This window comes from Sebastes fasciatus, chromosome 6 (genome assembly GCF_043250625.1).
Source record: "Sebastes fasciatus isolate fSebFas1 chromosome 6, fSebFas1.pri, whole genome shotgun sequence".
NCBI classification, from domain to species: domain Eukaryota; kingdom Metazoa; phylum Chordata; class Actinopteri; order Perciformes; family Sebastidae; genus Sebastes; species Sebastes fasciatus.
The window spans coordinates 8386413-8404552 of record NC_133800.1 but is presented as its reverse complement, the minus strand read 5'-3'; the positions used below and the strand labels follow the sequence as shown (position 1 = coordinate 8404552).

The 18140-nt window shown below is 39.8% G+C and overlaps 2 protein-coding genes across 3 annotated transcripts in view; one reads left to right on the top strand and one right to left on the bottom strand.

Moving 5' to 3' along the window:
* The window catches only part of nr5a1a (nuclear receptor subfamily 5, group A, member 1a), a 29047-nt gene extending 16286 nt beyond the window's left edge, over positions 1 to 12761 (top strand). For both annotated transcript variants that reach the window (XM_074637473.1, XM_074637472.1), the window contains exons 5-7: positions 854 to 973; positions 2459 to 2606; positions 8688 to 12761. In XM_074637473.1, the coding sequence (XP_074493574.1) occupies positions 854 to 973; positions 2459 to 2606; positions 8688 to 8941 (522 nt within the window). In that variant the 3' untranslated portion in view covers positions 8942 to 12761. The remainder of the gene's footprint in view (positions 1 to 853; positions 974 to 2458; positions 2607 to 8687) is intronic.
* A 409-nt stretch (positions 12762 to 13170) lies between these two features.
* Positions 13171 to 18140, bottom strand: part of adgrd2 (adhesion G protein-coupled receptor D2) — a 39361-nt gene continuing 34391 nt past the window's right edge. Inside the window, exon 25 of the mRNA XM_074637471.1 lies at positions 13171 to 17839. Within this exon, the coding sequence (XP_074493572.1) occupies positions 17832 to 17839 (8 nt within the window). The 3' untranslated portion in view covers positions 13171 to 17831. The remainder of the gene's footprint in view (positions 17840 to 18140) is intronic.

The following is an 18140-nucleotide window of genomic DNA, read 5'->3' as shown; positions in this document are numbered from 1 at the left end:
AGCGCATGGAGGTCGCCGAGACCTCTTGCTTCCTTAACCCTTTCCTTTATCACTGTACACCCAGACCCCCACCACTGCACCATTCCAGATGTGGCCAAAACCAGATTGGACCCTCCCCTCTGCGACTGATATATAGTTTCATTCAGATGGACAGTAATTCTGTCAGCTTGGTGTCAGATGAATGTGCGTCTGGGCCTATTAGCAGCTGCGGCTGCAGAATTACTGACTGCCGTGTCCTTCAGTTTGCAGACAATATTGCAGCGAGGGGAGGGGAGGGAGGGGCTCAATCTGAAAACACACCCAACCCCCAGAGCAGAGCAGATGTGACTGGGAAGGGTGGTGATGGTGGGGTGGTGGGGGGAGGTTGGGAGAGGTGAGCAGGTTGAAGAGGTCTCAGACGATGCTCGTAAATACACAACATGGGACATGGCAATAACATAAACATCAGCGCATTCACACAAATACCAACAAGCGTCACTTCATTTCTCTTCCCTCCTTGTTTTTATGGTCTCCCCATTTTTCTCTTTATCTCTTTTTGGCGCATATTTCTGTGAGATTTGGCTTAATAGCGAGACAGTAGGGTAGATAGCAGTGTTGTATTCATTTGAAATCAGAATCAAATTGAATGGCTGAGCGAGTTTACGTATAAAAGGAATCCATTCATGTGCGATGTTTCCGTAGACCATGATAAACAACACAAAATGATAGAAATTACAAATTACTTCGAAAAAGAGGATATTGATTTCCGCTTCAACATGACCATAGAATAATCTCAGACTGTAGACTTGCTTTAAGATAGCGTCTCCATTTTTGTCTCTCCCTCTGTGTGTGTGTGTGTGTTTGTTTCCTGGAGGTGGGAGATCAAATGAAGCTGCTCCATAACTGCTGGTCTGAACTTCTGGTCCTGGATCACATTTTCAGACAAGTGCAACATGGACAGGAAGAGAGTATCCTGCTGGTGACCGGCCAGGAGGTAACGACTCCCTCACACGACTTCCCATCAGCACAATGCACATGTCTACTTCATTCATTTACACTGCACTTCATTCAAAATGTGGTTAAAGATGGGCTCTTTTCCAAAATCTTTGGACTGTCCGCCCCAGTGTGGAGTCCCAACGTGTTTGCTTGATCTATCAAATAGACCAGCTGTAAAACCAAATTAATGAAATTTTTTTTGCTAATGTACAGTCATTTGTAAGACTTTAAAGTTAACAGCAATGCTGATATATCTCTTTATACAGAAGTCATTGAGAGTGAGACTAGATAGATAAACCAAAACTCAAAACACCTGTAAATTCTGTTATTTAAGTGCCTAAAACTACACGTACAGTATATTATAGTGTAATGTTTCCTCCAGAACTGTGTGTTCTATCAGCCTGTGAAACAGATGAAAGTGAAATTCTCTGTAAGGCATGTTGACCCACCACACCTATTCAGTGGAAGGAATTCTGGAATTCATTAAAACACTTAAAATGAAAAATAGATTTGCAATCATATATCCACAAAATCAAATGTAGGGTTTCCATACTTTTGTGGTCTTCATAGAGCTGGTTAAATACTTGAGGTCAATTTATTCCTGAAGACATTTATTTAATAAGGGGATGTATGTTTTGATGTAATGTTAGAGAGAGAGAGAGAGAGAGAGTAATAATAAGGAGAATTTGCTGATGACTGAAAGAACACATTAAGGACATTTTTTGCTGCTGTTCTGCTGTATAACACCATGTGGCCATGACTGGAAAAAAAAAAAAAATAGTTTTCAATCTTTCAGGTTTGTGTCTCTATTTTGCATGCCATGCTTATGAGGATGAACTTCTGTTGCAAAATCAAATCCACCACACCCATGAGCAAGCACTCTGTGACGGTAGCAAAAAAATCCTCCCCTTTAACGGGTAGAAACCTTGGGCAGAGAGATGGAGAGAGATGCACACATAAATGCACAACAACAGCTATAATAATAATAATAATATGAATAAGAATAATATCATTGAAAATAGTAGTGGTGGATATAATAGAATGATAATAAGAATAATAGCAATAATACATGTAGTAGCATTAATAATAATAATAAAAATAAGACTGATAATAATAATGCTAGTGGGTGTCAAGCAGGGCCGCGGCAGCAGGCGGAACCACGATCCAGGTGTAACCCCGATCCATGGATACCTGCGAGGACAGGAAGTCCTCCGGCAGTCTAGGCCTATAGCAGTAAAACTAGGGGCTGGTCCAAGGCAGCCTGAGCCAGCCTTGTGCCAGCCCTTATTATAAGCGTTATCAAAGAGGAAAGTCTTAAGCCTACTCTTAAATGTGGAGAGGGTGTCTGCCTCCCGGACTGAAACTGGGAGCTGGTTCCACAGAAGAGGAGGTTGATGGCTGAAGGCTCCTATTCTACTTTTCACTGACGCAAGTCTCATGAATACAAGGGACATAGAAAGTAACCAGTAGTGTCTGTTTTCAGGTCGAGCTGTCGTTCATCTTGTCCCAAGCTGAGGCGACTCTGTCCAGTCTGATCCAGAGAGGACAGGAGCTGGCAGCGAGGCTGCGGGCGCTGCAGCTGGACCGCAGAGAGATCGCCTGTCTGAAATTCCTCCTCCTGTTCAACCCCAGTGAGTCAACCTTGTGTTTGTGCTTCATCGGTGTGTTGAATAAAAAACAAAACATAATGACTTCTAGTCAGTGATCATCATCTGGCAGAAATTATAATTTGAGAAGAGATGCTGTCATCATATCTCAAATTATTAACATCGAACAGCAAAAACAGTATTCATATTTCCTATACAGTTAGAATCTCATCCTTTAAACATTAGTATTAGTATTAGTTAGAGTGATTGATCCTTCATTGACCTATCTGCAAATGAATGTGTTCTTGAGCTTGCCTGAGCTTACATGAGTGTGGAGTGTATTTTCGGAAGAATGATGGGTTTTGTTGTAAAAATCAATCAACTTGGTGGGGCTGCAGGGCCATACTGATGCTGTCCTTTGGCGGAATTTGAATAGCAACACTGACATTTTAATGAAAAAAATTTCACAATTGCAAATTATCTGCAGTACCTATTTATCTGTAAGGTTACAAGCGTTTTTTTCAAACTGGCCTTTTTCCCTCCAATAAATTCACTTAATTAAATTTCTAGGGTTGACAAAAGCCAATATTAACAAAGACATCCTCCTCCACCATTGTCCACTAATGGCATTCAAAAGAAGCGTAATGGATGGTCTATCATTTGATGGCAGGACCGACATTCATGTAGCGGCTTGTGCAGATGGAGAGAGCATAGATGTGGCTTGCCCAGATTCTCAGAAGTGTTTGCTGTTTAGCGCTGGCAAGCGGGGAACAAAGAGCTTTTGAATGGGGAGAGCACTTGTCATAGACAGAAAATATTTGCTGTCTTTGCCTGTGGCTGCTTTGCTCTCGCTTTTCCTCATCTTCAGAGTCAGGTTTGTCGGGGGTAATTTAATTGCCCTTAAGCAGTTTGAAAAGATGATTCAGAACATTGATTCAAAACATTTAATTACTGTGTGAATGGATTCTCCAAGATGGGCTCAGCTGATGCTGAATGCCGGTCCACCGGAGGGCTTGGCTATTGTCTCACACAAACACACACAGCCACCCACACTCCATGCACTCACCTTATTTCATACTTGAAGTATAGATACAGCATACAAATAATACATAGTAGCTAGCATTTATATCATAAATTAATGGTTTACATGGAACATTCAAACCGTTATTTCTTCTTTCGGATATACAACTATTTACTTATATAACGTTACAATACTTACATAGTAGAGAAAAATTAAGGAATTTCTCTGAAGAAAATGGTCAAATTTGATACTAAATATTGACTTTGAGCAGCTTGAGTGCAAATATATTATCTGTACAACCCTTCAAAAAAGACTTTCCATCCAAATATGTACATTTTAAGCAATTTGTTCAAAAAAATCTACAAAGCAAAACAGGAATATTCTAGAAACTGATCTTAACCTGCCTTTTCTTTCAACAGCATCTCACAATCCTCACCAATGCATCATGGAGTTTGCTCAGTTGTGATGGAGTTGGCTCAGTTGTTACAACGTGACCTAAGTATAAAACTCCATTCCATGATGAAGACTGTGAGATGCGGTTGAAAGCTCCTGAACAAAACCTATTGTAGTACTTGACAAAATGTACATTTGCAGCGTTATTTAGCCCATGACATGACAGGCTAGTATGACATGGTCAGTACTAAATGGATTCCTTAGTTTTTCTAGTTTCATATGATGCAATATTCATTCTAGCTTTAACACTGAGCCCACAACAACCCTAAAATTGCAAGTTGCGTTAATGCGCTAAAGAAATTAGTGGCGTTAAAACAAATATTTCGTTAACGCGTTATCGCGTTAACTTTGACAGCCCTAATTTTCCATAATTCTCAAATACACCAAACTCCATTCCATGTGAATCTTTAAGCGCTTTTATATGCAATTGTTTCCCGGACGAGCCCCCCCCCCGATGTTACAATCAGGGCTCAGGGGAACAAGGCAGCCAAACTAAGCAGACAGTTAATTCAACAATATTAATTTTACATCTTGCAGGATTTTACCACATCCAGGAGTGCGCCTTGGCCAACACATGGTCTCTCCACAAAAATAGTTATCTCTAGGCGGTCTTCCTGCAGAAGCAAACTCTTAAACATTGGTTTGATCATAGACCCCAAATCAATCCGTGTCTGAACAAAGTGTTTTAATTCTTAGCAACATGCAGCTCCCCTGATGGATTAACCAAAAAGTCTACACATTCTGCCATGCCAACTTATTTACCAAGGACAAAGACATTTCCAAGGGTCCACACTTGGTCTCATAAGACGCTAGTTACAGGCACAAAGACCTTCAACAACAACAACTCTGAGAAAACACTTTACCAGTGCCAATAAACACAGCTAAAGCGTGCCAATATACACCACATAAGTATCCGCTAAATGTATACAGAACACACAATGCTCCCTCAACACAAAACTTCAGCTACCAAAGACTACAGACTGAAGTTACACAACAAAGGCGCTTAGAGCTTGGATTGGTAATCTTCTTCAACAACATTTTTGTTATATTTGTTGAAATTCTCGTTACCTCCCAACAGCAGTATCTGTGGCTGTCGCAGGACTGTAATAATGCCTGTCTGCACACATTCTGCCCTGCACTTATTGAAGTGCACATGGGAGTACCAACAATAGCTATGTTCGTTGTTCGAGTTCATTATTATTTACGGGGCGGCTGTGGCTCAGAGGTAGAGCGAGTCGGGTTCGATCCACGGCTCCTCCAGTCAGCATGTCTAAGTGTCCTTGGGCAAGATACTTAACCCCAAATTGCTCTCGAAGGCTGTGCCATCGGTGTGTGAATGAGTATTTAGATTAGATCCTGATTGGCAGGTTGGCACCTTTTATGGCAGCTTCTGCCATCAGTGTATGAATGTGTGTGAAAGGGTAAATGTTGGTATGTAGTGTGCTTTGAGTGGTCAGAGGACTAAAAAAGTCCATTATGATATGTTTATGTTCATAATGATCATTTTTGGAGAGTGGCTTTGAAGGGAGGCCTGAAGGGATGGACTGTGAGTATTGCCGACTTGGCGACTCTTACTAGATTTGGCGACTTTTGGAGCAAGTGCTGCTAGCTACTTTCATTGGAAAAGAGTTGGCAACGCTTGGCTTGGTTTTTCAGTTGGATACGTTTTAACATCTAGTGCATTGCTGGTTTCTCGTAACTCAACAATTTACTAGTCACCAAATCATCCTTAAACAACAAAAAGGAACCAAGCTCGTAGACAAAGCTCATACACACAGAGACAACTAAAGTATTAACTTAGCGCGAACGAAGCCGCTAACTAAGCTGCCAACGTGAGGACATTAAAACACGACAGCTAAATCCAGCTACTGTCTCCCTTGACAACATTTAGCAGACAAAAGCTTTATAGTAAACCCCAGTCCCGTCCTACCAGAAACTATAATGCCTAACTGTCTGTCTTTGAGGTACAGCATACCCCCAACTGGTACAAGAGTCCCCACCCAAGATTACTTACTAACAAAAAAAGGCATGAAACAACACACTATGTAATAACACTGCAATATGTAATCTCAACAGAACTCAACAGAATGTAATACATTTTCACTTCATTATGTTATAACACCCACATTTTGTAACAACCGGCTGCATTTTGTTATAAACAGTCTGAACACAAGATTAATACATTTCCTTTTGTAATAAATCCTTACATATTGCAGCGTTTATTACAAAATGTGGGAGTTGCATTTTTTTTTTAATGAAAATGTCATAATACATACAACAACAATGTTTATTTTATGCATTCTAGCATAAATTATCCTGACTCAAAAGTATTTTTTTTTTTTTTTTTATTAAATTAAAAGATTAGTAGATTATCTTTCATTGGCGAAAACTCACATCAAGTGTCATTGTATTCCTTAGCCTTCCTTAAAGTGTCTTGAAATAACCACTGCAATATGTAATCATTTATTACAAAAATCAAGCTGTTTATTACAAAATGCAGTAGATTATTACAATATACTGGTATTATTACATGATGAAGTGAAGATTTACTACATTATGTCTAGTTATTACATTATACAGTCTATGGTGTTATTACATAATGTGTTCAAGGTAAAATAATAAAGTAAGTGAGCCGATGGAAGAACTGAGAAGGTTCAGCTGGTTCACTCGGTACCTAACCTTCTAAACTCAGACATAACGTGCTCCACTGTGCAGCAAACAAAAGGGAGAGACAGCCTGACTCTGCAACTTGGTCTCTACCCCAACTCAATCAAATACCAACACAGCAAGGCACCCTTTAGAATCTGTATGAGACGCACCAGGCTTTCAACTAACTCCAATGTAAACCCATCTGCGTGATAATTAAACACTCAGAGAAACTGACGTAGTATGAAGAGAGAGAAAGCCCCGTCTTAGAATGAATGGGTCAAGCAAACTTTCAGCCAGGAGGCTGCTGTTAGTGTCTCGTGTGAAACCAAATGTCAGCGTTGACTCATTTTACCTTAGTTTTGTTACGCAACTTACGTACTTTACTAAGGCCAGTTACGTGATAATCTTAACTATTTCAAACTTATTTGAACCCAAACCACAATGTTTTCCTAAACTTAACCAAGTAGTTTTGTTTCTTAAACCTGCAGTAGGCAGAATGTTTTTTAGCATCATTAGGCAAAAAAATCCATAATGACCTTTCAGCATATTGTAATTCAAGTGTTCTGAGAGAAAACTAGACTACTGCTCCTCCTCATGGCTCTGTTTTCAGTCTTTAGAAAATCTAGCCCGTAATGGAAGACTTATGGTCATTTCAGAGAGAGAGAGAGAGCGTTCCTATTGGCTTTTCATTCAACGGAGGCAGCTGTCAATCACACATGAACTCCGATCAAACTAGGCAGCCCTGATCAAATATGAACCAATATTCTGTTACTGTAATGACTATTTCTCACGTAATGTCAGGCTAATAGCAAAACTGGCAGAGTGAAACCCAAAAGCACGACCAGGAGGCAGGCAGTTCAGCAGTCAAGTAAAGTTTTTACTTAATAAAACAGGCAGAGGTATATACAACCAGGAATATAATATAATAGTAGTAGTAGTAGATAATAGGAATCAGGCAGGTCAAGAAAACTAATAAGTCAGGCAGGATAAGGAAACGCTGGAAAGCTTGGTGGCAAAAAACTCTAGACAATCTGGCAAGTGACTGGTCAACTAGGACGGGTATATATGGGCTTGGGAACTGATTAGTGAACAAGCTGCAGGTGAGGAGGTGGCCAGGGAAACCCAGGTGAAGGGAATGAGGTGATCGCAAGCAGGGGGGTGGGGGCGGGGCAGGCTCTGAAATGACATGAGAGGTTAGTGATGAGGCATGAAAACAGAACAGATGAATAAATAAACTAAGAGTTGGCAGGGGTCATGACACGTCAAATATTTTCAGAAACATCTTGTAGTGTACTGTTTGGCTGTAAAATGAGAAAATGGTGCTTGGTATTTCCTACTCTTACCTCGACATGGCTACCGGGTCACAAACTTTCTCGTTTTACAGCTAAATGTTTCTGAAAACATTTGAGGCGAGAAATAGGCATTACAGTAACAGAATATTGATTCATATTTGATCAGCGCTGCCTAGTTTGACCGAGTTTGCGAGTGATTGACAGCCGGCTCTCATAGACGGCAGGCTCCATATCAGCTCTGACTGCTTGTTTTCCTCCGGTCTGTGAAATCTTATAGATGCCATTAGGAGCACCGGAGGACACAGAGGAACATGATGTTTTTTTCAGATTATTTGTCTCATGCATTTAAATCATATTTGCTCCATTTGTACCCACTGCTGAATTTAAGTAAACCTTAAAAACTAAGTAAACCTACACTGGAAGTTTATTTTGAAAAGAGTCCGTATGCATGTAACAAGCGAAAACTACGTTTCCTGTGAATACGGAAGTTTATTTTGAAAAGACACTGTACATGTAACGAGCGGAAACTGACACACCATCCCTGACACGTCCAAAACTGACGCTATAGGGTTTGCGTCATATTTTGACGCTTATAAATCCACTGACCGAGAGTTGAAAGTGAGAACGTGTTGGACTCTGCCACATATCAGCAGATTCATATTTCCCTCACTGAGTCATGATGCATGTTTTCCTTTGTGTGTGTGTGTGCAGATGTGAAGCTACTGGAGGACCAGGCATTCGTGGAGGGCGTCCAGGAGCAGGTGAACGGGGCTTTGCTGGAGTACACCCTGTCCACCTACCCTCAGTTCCAGGAGAAGTTCAGCCAGCTGGTCGTGCGGCTGCCGGAGCTGCGCTCCCTCAGCACGCAGGCTGAGGACTACCTGTGCTACATGCATCTGAGCGGAGAGGTGCCCTGCAACAACCTGCTCATCGAGATGCTGCACGCCAAGCGGGCGTGCGTGTGAGGGGACGCGCGCAGGATGCTCCACTGTCATGTGTTGTTTCTCTAGGTGAGACTGTGTGTGTGGGAGGGAAAGTGTGAGTGAGATGAAAAAAAACTGAAAAATGGAGATAGACAGGTTCATTTTGGGTCATCTTGTGAGGGCTTTGGTTTGAGTTGGAGAGGAGAAAATGTTCTTTAGAGTTTGGAATTATAAAGCTCCATCTGTACTCAAGGTAAAACTACCTGTTACATTTTGAATGTTTTCATATCCTGCAGAGCTACATTAATGACCCCTTTACAAACTGGATTTTATACCCTGTTTTCAAAAAATAAAAAATTAGATCTGCCTGTAGAGTTACATAATATCCTCTTTGACCAAATATCACATGAATTCAACATCGCACACACGATTTTCTACGTCCCACAGAGCTGCCCAGCAAACATTTAGACTCAGAGGAAGAGGCTCCAGCCTGCATCAGTGCTGAGCAGCCATGAAAACATGGTGACTGTTGAGACATCAGTCCATAGCTGCAACCTGCATCATTTTGAAACATCCTAAATATTGTTCTGATATCACTGTAACACTGTTTCCAATATAACTTTAGGAATTCTGTTGTGACATCTGGTGCTGGGTGGGCTGATGTTGAACTGTCACATCACAAAATGGGACTATTTGAATGGAAACACGTGTTGAATGCTTGCTGGGTGAGCTGATGCGCACTTTCTTTCCCCCCCAACAGATTTTTTAGCTTCTTTTCAGAAATTCAATTTTAATGTTAAATGAGTCATTTTTGATCCAACTGTCAGATGCGACTTTATGATTCCAAGTTCACCAACACTGTTCCTAGATTATTATTATTATTATTATTATTATTATTAATATTATTATTATTATTATTATTATTTTAGAGGCTTCCGGATAACTCAACACACTGTGGTCTCGTCGGACTAGACTAGCGCTGCTCATATCTCTACACTTTTTCTTTTTGCCACCAATGTTTTAAAAAAAAAATATGAAAGCTCTATGGGGTTCAATATAGTTTTGTTTTAATCTATTTAGATGTTAATATATTGATATATAGAATCCAGACATGTTAAGAAAAACACATTCTTATTATCAGTTATTCATCAAACCCTTACCAAGAAAGAGGAAAGGAACGATAGAGAAAGACAAAATAAATAGATGTGACGCTTTAGGGATGAACAAATAAAAAGAAGCCAGAGCAGTGATGAGCAGAAAGAGTGAGGGGGGGAAAAGACACATCAACGTGCAAATGGTAAGAGGGAGATGAATGGAAAAGACAGCCTTTTTCTTTATTTAAGTAAAGATGTGAATAACAAAAGGAAGCATCTGTCAGTGTTTGCCCTTCAGTTTCCACCGAGGAGACACACACAGAGACGACACAGGGAGGGAAAAGATGCATCTGGTGACATTTTGATTTCAAGTTCCTGTGTAAAAATTTGATTTGTTTATGGGTCAATGCCTCAAGAAACAATGGATCCTCAAAAAAGAAATTGAAGGTGTCATGTTCACACTCACATTTGTGTCCCTTTTCAACACACTGTACTGTATGTGGAGTAGAGATGGATGGATCTGAGTGTGTGCGGATACTCCATTTGTTTTGCACTGGAGCTGCTGTAGAGATGGTTTTTATTACCCATAATGAAAATGATTACATTGTCCAAACTTATATGTTCTGTAAATAATGTTAATGCTTATTTTTTTCTTTTCTTATTGTCAACAAATTCCATGAAAAGACCAAAACCAACAATGTATTAGTCCGCCTCTCAATGCTTTCTGACTTCCCGCCTCTGTCTGTGACTCTCAGTCTCAAGCCGCATTTGTTGGGGACTATTTATTATTTTAACAGCTGATTTTTACACATTCGGTGCTCTAGTGAGTATTTACACCAGCAGGATGGCAATTTCCACCCCAGTCCCCCCAAATATATATAAAATGGAAATTTGTCCCCCCACCCTCCAATAGTTGAAATGACTATCATCAAATGCCACCAAGACCTAAAAGAAAACTATTTTTCTCTCCTCAATATTCCATGTTAAACAAACTCCAAAACACACTGGATGCTCACTGAACACGTCCTGCTTCATGTTGGTGTTCCTGTCAACCAGCAAGAGTGAACACAACAGCTGTACACAACACACAGTCCGTTTAAATCACAGGTGCATATGTCAAATATAAACCATTGTGTTATGAGGACATCATGTGACAGGAGGATGATCTGAGTTTCACTGGTCTTTAGTAAACTGATTTTCCACTTAACTGTATCACTGTGAACCGACCAGGTTACCACTGTGTTGGTGGCGCACGGTCTTGATCGCTCTGCCCTGTGTGTGTTCTGTGTTTAACTGAACATCTGTCATGTAGCTTGCTGGTTAAAGGCTTCATACTTTGTGTTTGATCATTTTTACACAATGAGCTCATACACAGACTGCGTGTCAGGATTTTGGTTAAATATTGAAAAAGTAAACATCCCATCTCATGCACCAAAGCCACGTTGACTTTCTCAATATTCAACCAAGACCGTGATGTTTCCCCTAATCTTAACCTAGAGTTCTGAGCAGAACCATAAATATATGAATCATGTTTTAGTTGCCACAAGTAAACAAATGAAATACGTTGTCAGAGAATGTTAACCGATATTATGAACATCGCAAATACATTTATTTAAAAAATTTAATTATGTTGATAAAAGACATAATTCAGGCGGCATCACATTTCTTTTCAAATGTATTTTGCTGTTGTGAATTAGTAGTGCTGAAACATAATTTTTTTCGTGTTAATATTATTTTTTTAATGATAAAGTTTTTTTTTAGCTCTAAACAATCAGAAGCGAGTGACATATCCGCCCTGCCGGCATAATTTTTTTCAACACAGAAATGTGTTAAGTTTCTGTAAGTCGACTTATAACAACAACGTGTACAGTTGCCTCAATCTCATCCACACCTGTCGCCACTTTTGTGGACTAGTTTTCATGGATGTAGCTCGGTAGCTAGCTAGATACGTAGGAAGATGATCTCTAAACTTGAAGGACCAGTGTGTAACAATTAAAGGGATCTATTGGCAGAAATGGAATAAAATATCAATACGAAAATAAGAATCGTTGTGTTTTCGTTACCTTAGAATGAGCCGTTTATATCTACATCAATGGAGTCCACCATGTTTCAACAGTAGCCCAGAACGAACAAACCGAACACTGATAACTTTTTCCCTGCAACGTTACTCGCTGCCGTCGCCGCCGCTCTCTCTCTCTTGCTTCACCACTCACTTTCCACGTACACACAAACTCTGAGCACTCATTCGCGTTTTTGCGTTGGCCACCGTAGCAATTCTGCACGCTTAACACACGGGAGAAGTTGTAATCTGCAACCTGTTCCTTTAAACCTGCCTAAAGAGCTCTACTAGCCGTCAATGGGCACAACACCTGACCTTTTGTATCATTTTGAAAAAACGAGAGTCGTGTGTTGTGATTCAGAGTTGTGGAACCAGTCTAGGAGAGACATTTCATGATTTCTTTATTATTTGTACCAAAGTATGTCTCCTATAAATAATTAAATAAATAATCAAGTTAGTGTTAAATACAGAATTTTGTTCTCAGGTTGATGAGTGTAACCATCATGGGTCACTAAAAGCTCTCCACTGATAAGAATATCTGACATATTCTTGCATATTGTATACATTTTAAACAAAATATCTTATCAGACGACCTGTGGAGAACACTGCAGGCCTTAAACCTAAACTCTGTACTGTATATTTGTAGCAGTCAGTGATTTATCTGTGGCACTTACTATGTTGGAAAGTAACACTAATGTCTTTTTTTTTTTTTAAAAACTGGACTCCCAGATGTATGAAAAGTGACACACCCTTTTTAAAAGCACATGACTTTCACAGAGAAAAACAAAGACACAGCCAAAGCAGTGTTTATAATATTGTCCAACTCTCTTTGTCCAATTTTCTCACTGTGGAAATTGAAAATCATTCCTTGTTCGTCCATTTCAAGGTGTCGTAGACAATCACTCCACCTGCCTTAACTTAATGTCTGCCTGAAAACATACACACACACACAGACTTTGGTTTTCCAGTTGAGATAGCTGTGTGTTATCACTCTGTACAGTATATTTATGTTGTGAAGTGAATATCTACTGCAAGATGAAGATACATTTCAACCGAAAAAGTTCTCCGCTTTATGTTGGGTCAAATCGCTACTGTTGTGGAACTGATTCTCTTGATATTGCCTTTGTTTTTGCTCTTTGTTCACTTTTTATTTTCCTGTGAGTTGATAGTCCCGTCTTAAACTGAAGTGTTTTTGGTTTTTTTTCTCCCAAAAAAGAAAGTGACCAAAACATTTTTTTCTTTAAATATATTTTATTGTAATAGCATCAAACCAATAAATTTCAGTGAAGTAAAGCTCCACTTGCGTGTCGGCTATTATTTCACAACGTTCATCAGTTGTGCAACAAGTGATACCGAGCTCATAAATACAAGATTCATTACAGCGGTCATAGTGTGGCTGTTATTCAGCCTCGTCTGACTTTTAACACAGAAACATGATTCACATCAGTTACATTCTAAAACATTAAACATCAGTTTTAGAAACAAATCATTACAGGAAATGTATGTCTCTCTTCAAATAGACATCAGTCAAACTGTGACATTGTCATTTTTAAAGTGTAAAATGTTTTTTAATCCTTAATATTCTTCTAATATTTTAAGGAGCGATTAAAATTCATGGTGGAACACAAGACTTTAGTGGGAAATTGATTTAGTCTTCAAATGTCCATCTACAAAAATGTTGAAATGTAGAACATGTCGATCATGTTGAAGAATACACTATGATGTCTGACATTAGAGGCGAGGGGTCATTTGGGACAAAACTCGCTGCTTTGCTGGCAGCAGAAAAAAAAATCTTACTTTAGTGGTAGCCTACTGAGAAAAAGCCTTTACACACTGGGGGCGTTTTTTTTTTGTGCTATTAATTCGCACGACAATATTTTTTTAATATTTCTTATTACAGTATTTAATATTATTTGGGAACGGTTGTTTTTGTCATGAATATTTTCATACATAATGCAGATATTATTTTTTTTTTTATTTGACAAAAGTTGAATTAGGTTAACAAAGGTAACAAAAATATGAATTGTAACGAACGATGCTGGCAGAAAACATGCTGCCAGGGTAACTTCATGAATGCTACAACAAAATAAAAGGTGACATAGCACCAGGTGGTGCCGGGGGAGTGACGTCCATAGACTCTCAGGATGGGGCGGGTCTTATAGACCGGAGAAACAGTGGCCAGCTGTCTCCAATATCTTGAACACCTCCAGCTCCAACGAACCGGGGACCAGGAACACTGCAAGGCACATACACACGCACACACACTCACACGCACACACACACATACAATCCCTGGCAGAGGCCCTGGGGCCGACACAGCATCAACCAATCAAGTTGTGCGGACCGGGTTGAGTGGCACCTATAGTTATGAAACAACAACAGAGGATCCGTAGTCCAAACCAAGACAGCAAACTGTATTACTCCCTTCAACTTTGACAAAGGCAGCGCAGCACAGATCCACTCCTTCTGTTCTTCCTTCACAATAAAAGCCCTAGACATATAATATTCGTATTTTTGTGTTATTTATTTGCATGCCCCCGGTGTGTAAAGGCCTTAACTCAATGCATGACATAAACACTCTTGTTTGCTGCTGTTATATGCTATTATTCTACAATTTAGGGTAAGTGGCGGATAGAATAGTTTTAAAATGGTATTTTAATTGTGCTTGGCTCTTGCAGCCGCTACGTCGGGATAGCCCCACGCTCTCAAGACTGCCTTTGGCGATGAAAGCGGATGGCAAAAAATGTGATACCAAGTGTGGCTGATTTCCTGTTGCCCCACTGTAATTTGATTTGCTATTTGCCAAATAGGCGTTGTCGTCATTTGCACAAGTTAGTATTTATTTTAAAGAAGATGATAACTGTGGTCACCTCACGATGTGGATGATCTTCTACAGCACAAATTTGAAAGTCTGTCTTCTGAAGAAAAATTTGGGATTAAACACCTCAGTGCCCACCAGCCGTGGGACACACTGCTGAGTATCAAGTATTGTTGTGTATTGTCTGTGTTATCTTATATACCAGTACCAAAGAAACTAATTTCCATTTTATTGAAAAAAAATAATGGACAATAATAGTAATCTGAATCGGAATATTGTTATAAACCAAACCGCTGGGAAAAATAATCAGATTTAACGTGGAGTGGTTTTCCAGGACAAAATGGCTAGCTTGTCAGAGAAGACGCTTTTTTTTGCTTCCCATGTGTTTTATTCGAAGGGGATGGCACCTGGTCAAGAACAGGCATTCAGTATCTGAAGCTGAGATGATTAACCAAACATGAAAGCAGCAGGACAACAATCGGCAGAGCAAACATACAGTAGCTATCCAAACTGACGACACATACAAACTGGGAATTGAGCAGTCGGCCTATAACAACATATTGAGGATAACAAGTATGTGCTCTGTCGGATTATCTAAACTGCCTGGGAAATGTGAAATGGCGCATTATTTCAAATTGCAAAATTATGTAATTTTCTGGTTTCGCATCGGTGCACAGTAATCCTTGCCCCGCTTTTTATATGCACCTAAAAACGCCTCTATCAAACACAACAGAGAGAACACATTTTAGACCATAGCAGACCTTGTTGAGTACAGTAACAAACATCAAGAATTGTGATTCTTATTTGAAGATATACATCAGCAACTATAGACTACAACGTGATTCCTGGTAGGTCAGGCTATCTACCAGCCCAGCAGAGTCACACACAGACCTCTGGTGTATCCACAGACATTCAGCATGTTGTAACAGTTGGAGTTTATAGTGCATCCTGCTGTAGGAAACATAGGGGAGAGTTAAAATCACTGCTGCTTGTAGTAATACAGAACAAGGGAGAAACAAAGACGATTCTGCAGTGTCTAAAAGCCATCACTAGTTTGAGAATATATAGGTTTAAGAGCGATTAGAGGCAACAGAACATGTGCCTCCTGTCTCTCAAGTCTTCAGAATATATCTGAACATGTGAGTTTTACACTCACAGCATCATACTGCTGTCTGCTGTTGTTGCACATCGCTCCATGCCTGATGAGCTGCAATGGTACAGGCTTATTTAATGCGTTATGTAATCATCTATTTATAACAGTTAGACTGTAAACACACTTACAGGGAGGCATTATCAAACTTGGTCATCCACGCTGAAGATGTTTGGTAACTATAAGACAACATGTCAAGAACTACAATATATTGCCATATCAGGGGTGATAGGATTTTGTTATTTGCGGTAACCTTGAATTACTACTGAATTGTAGAGCTATTTACACGACGTGAGGGCAGAACTGTAAGAATGAAGCCCAGCATTAAAGGGGACATATTATGAAAAATCACTTTTTCAGTGCTTGTGCACATACTGTACATTGGGTAGCCACAAACTGTAAAATAAGACAAGCCAGTCAAACTGGATCAGAAAACATGTGATTCAATTCAATTTACCCACAGCTTGAGAACTACCTTTGCAAAGGTGTACCATATTTTTTTTCGTAAGCCAATCAGAGCAGACTGGGCTTTTGGAAGGGGAAGGCTTAAAGAGACAGGCTCTAAAACTGAGCGTTTCAGACAGGGTGGGTGAATGAGGGTTGAATACAGGTATATTCAGACAGACCGGATGAGAAAAATAATGTGTTTTCTGAACATTAAAGCATGTAAACATGTCCTAGTAGAAACCCAAAATACAAGCATGGACCTGAACATGAGCATGATATATCCCCTTTAATATTCGTCACACATAACCAGATCATTCTTCATTCTCTTGGAGGTCTAGTAGAGAACTGTGTTTGTATTTAAAAACCCTCTAGATGTCTTCAGCGAAGACAGTTAGACAATACATAGAAAATATAGTTGCTGTGTGGGTGTAGGTACTGTAAGCCAGTAATACTTTAAGAAAAAGTAAAAAAAAAAATAATGTTATTTGTTTTTTAATTAAAGGAAGGGTTTGTTCACGCATATTGCAAAAGTATATTTTATTTACTGACGTTTTCAGATACCTGTTGCTGAGATTTCTATCTCCACCCACTACATTAATGCTGAAAACAACAACAGCAATGTGTCTTCCCAGATACAATATCCCGATTACACAGAATAATTCACATAAAGAACTGTCTACAGTTTTCATGGAAATATCTTAACTCTACTGTACAGATTCCTGTTCACAGTGAGGTCTGTGGAGTAAGTTACTGTGCTGTTTTCAAATGCTATTTTCTGATGCTAGGGGCACCACAAGAGAAAAACAAAAAAAATCTGCTCCACTGTACCCACAATCTTAGTAAATAAAACTGATTTGGTTGAGCTGACCCTTTAAAGTTTTATGTGACGCAATAAAGTTTAAATTAATTTGAAGAGATCAGCTTATACTTCTATCAGGCAACAAGCGATAAATAGGATATTTTTTAGACCGATGTATTACTCACTACTCTATTTGTTCCAATGCTGGGGACTTTCTGCCAGAGAGTCAGCTACCTCACCTACAACTTGTCCATTTGTCATTTTGTTGGCGATATACAACACACAATATACACACGACAGAGGCTACGTTAGAAAAATTAGTAGTTGAGGGAACATTGATCTGATCTGAGAACAGAACAGTGACAGAGTGAGAGAAGCTCACTTCTTCTTCATCCTTTCTTCGTTCTTATTTTATTCCACACTCCTCCCAGCAGAGTGTGTGTGTGTGTGTGTTTGTGTTTGTTTGTGGTGGCAGACAGTGCACTTCTTCAGGTGGGATCTGTGTGTGTGTGTCCAGCGTGGTGAATGCTTGTAATTGCGTATCAGGATCCACTCCATTTGCGGTTCAACAACCTGCGGTGAAATAAAGTGAAAGGCGTTAGCTACGTCTCCTGGCTCAATCTGATGTTTAATGTTTTTGCAATATAGGAGTGCGAGTGTGTGTTTGTGTACAAAAGAGGAAACCAGAAAGGAGGGGAAATGAAAGGCAGAGTGAGAGAGAGAGCAGGTGTTGGAGTGGTTAATGGCTGACGGCGTGAATAGCCAGCTCTGTCCGTTCCTGATTAAGGGAATGAACTTCTCCTTTGTCTCGTCGGTCAACAATGAACACCCAGCAGCACTCAAACACCATCCATCAGGCGTTCTTCACAGACGG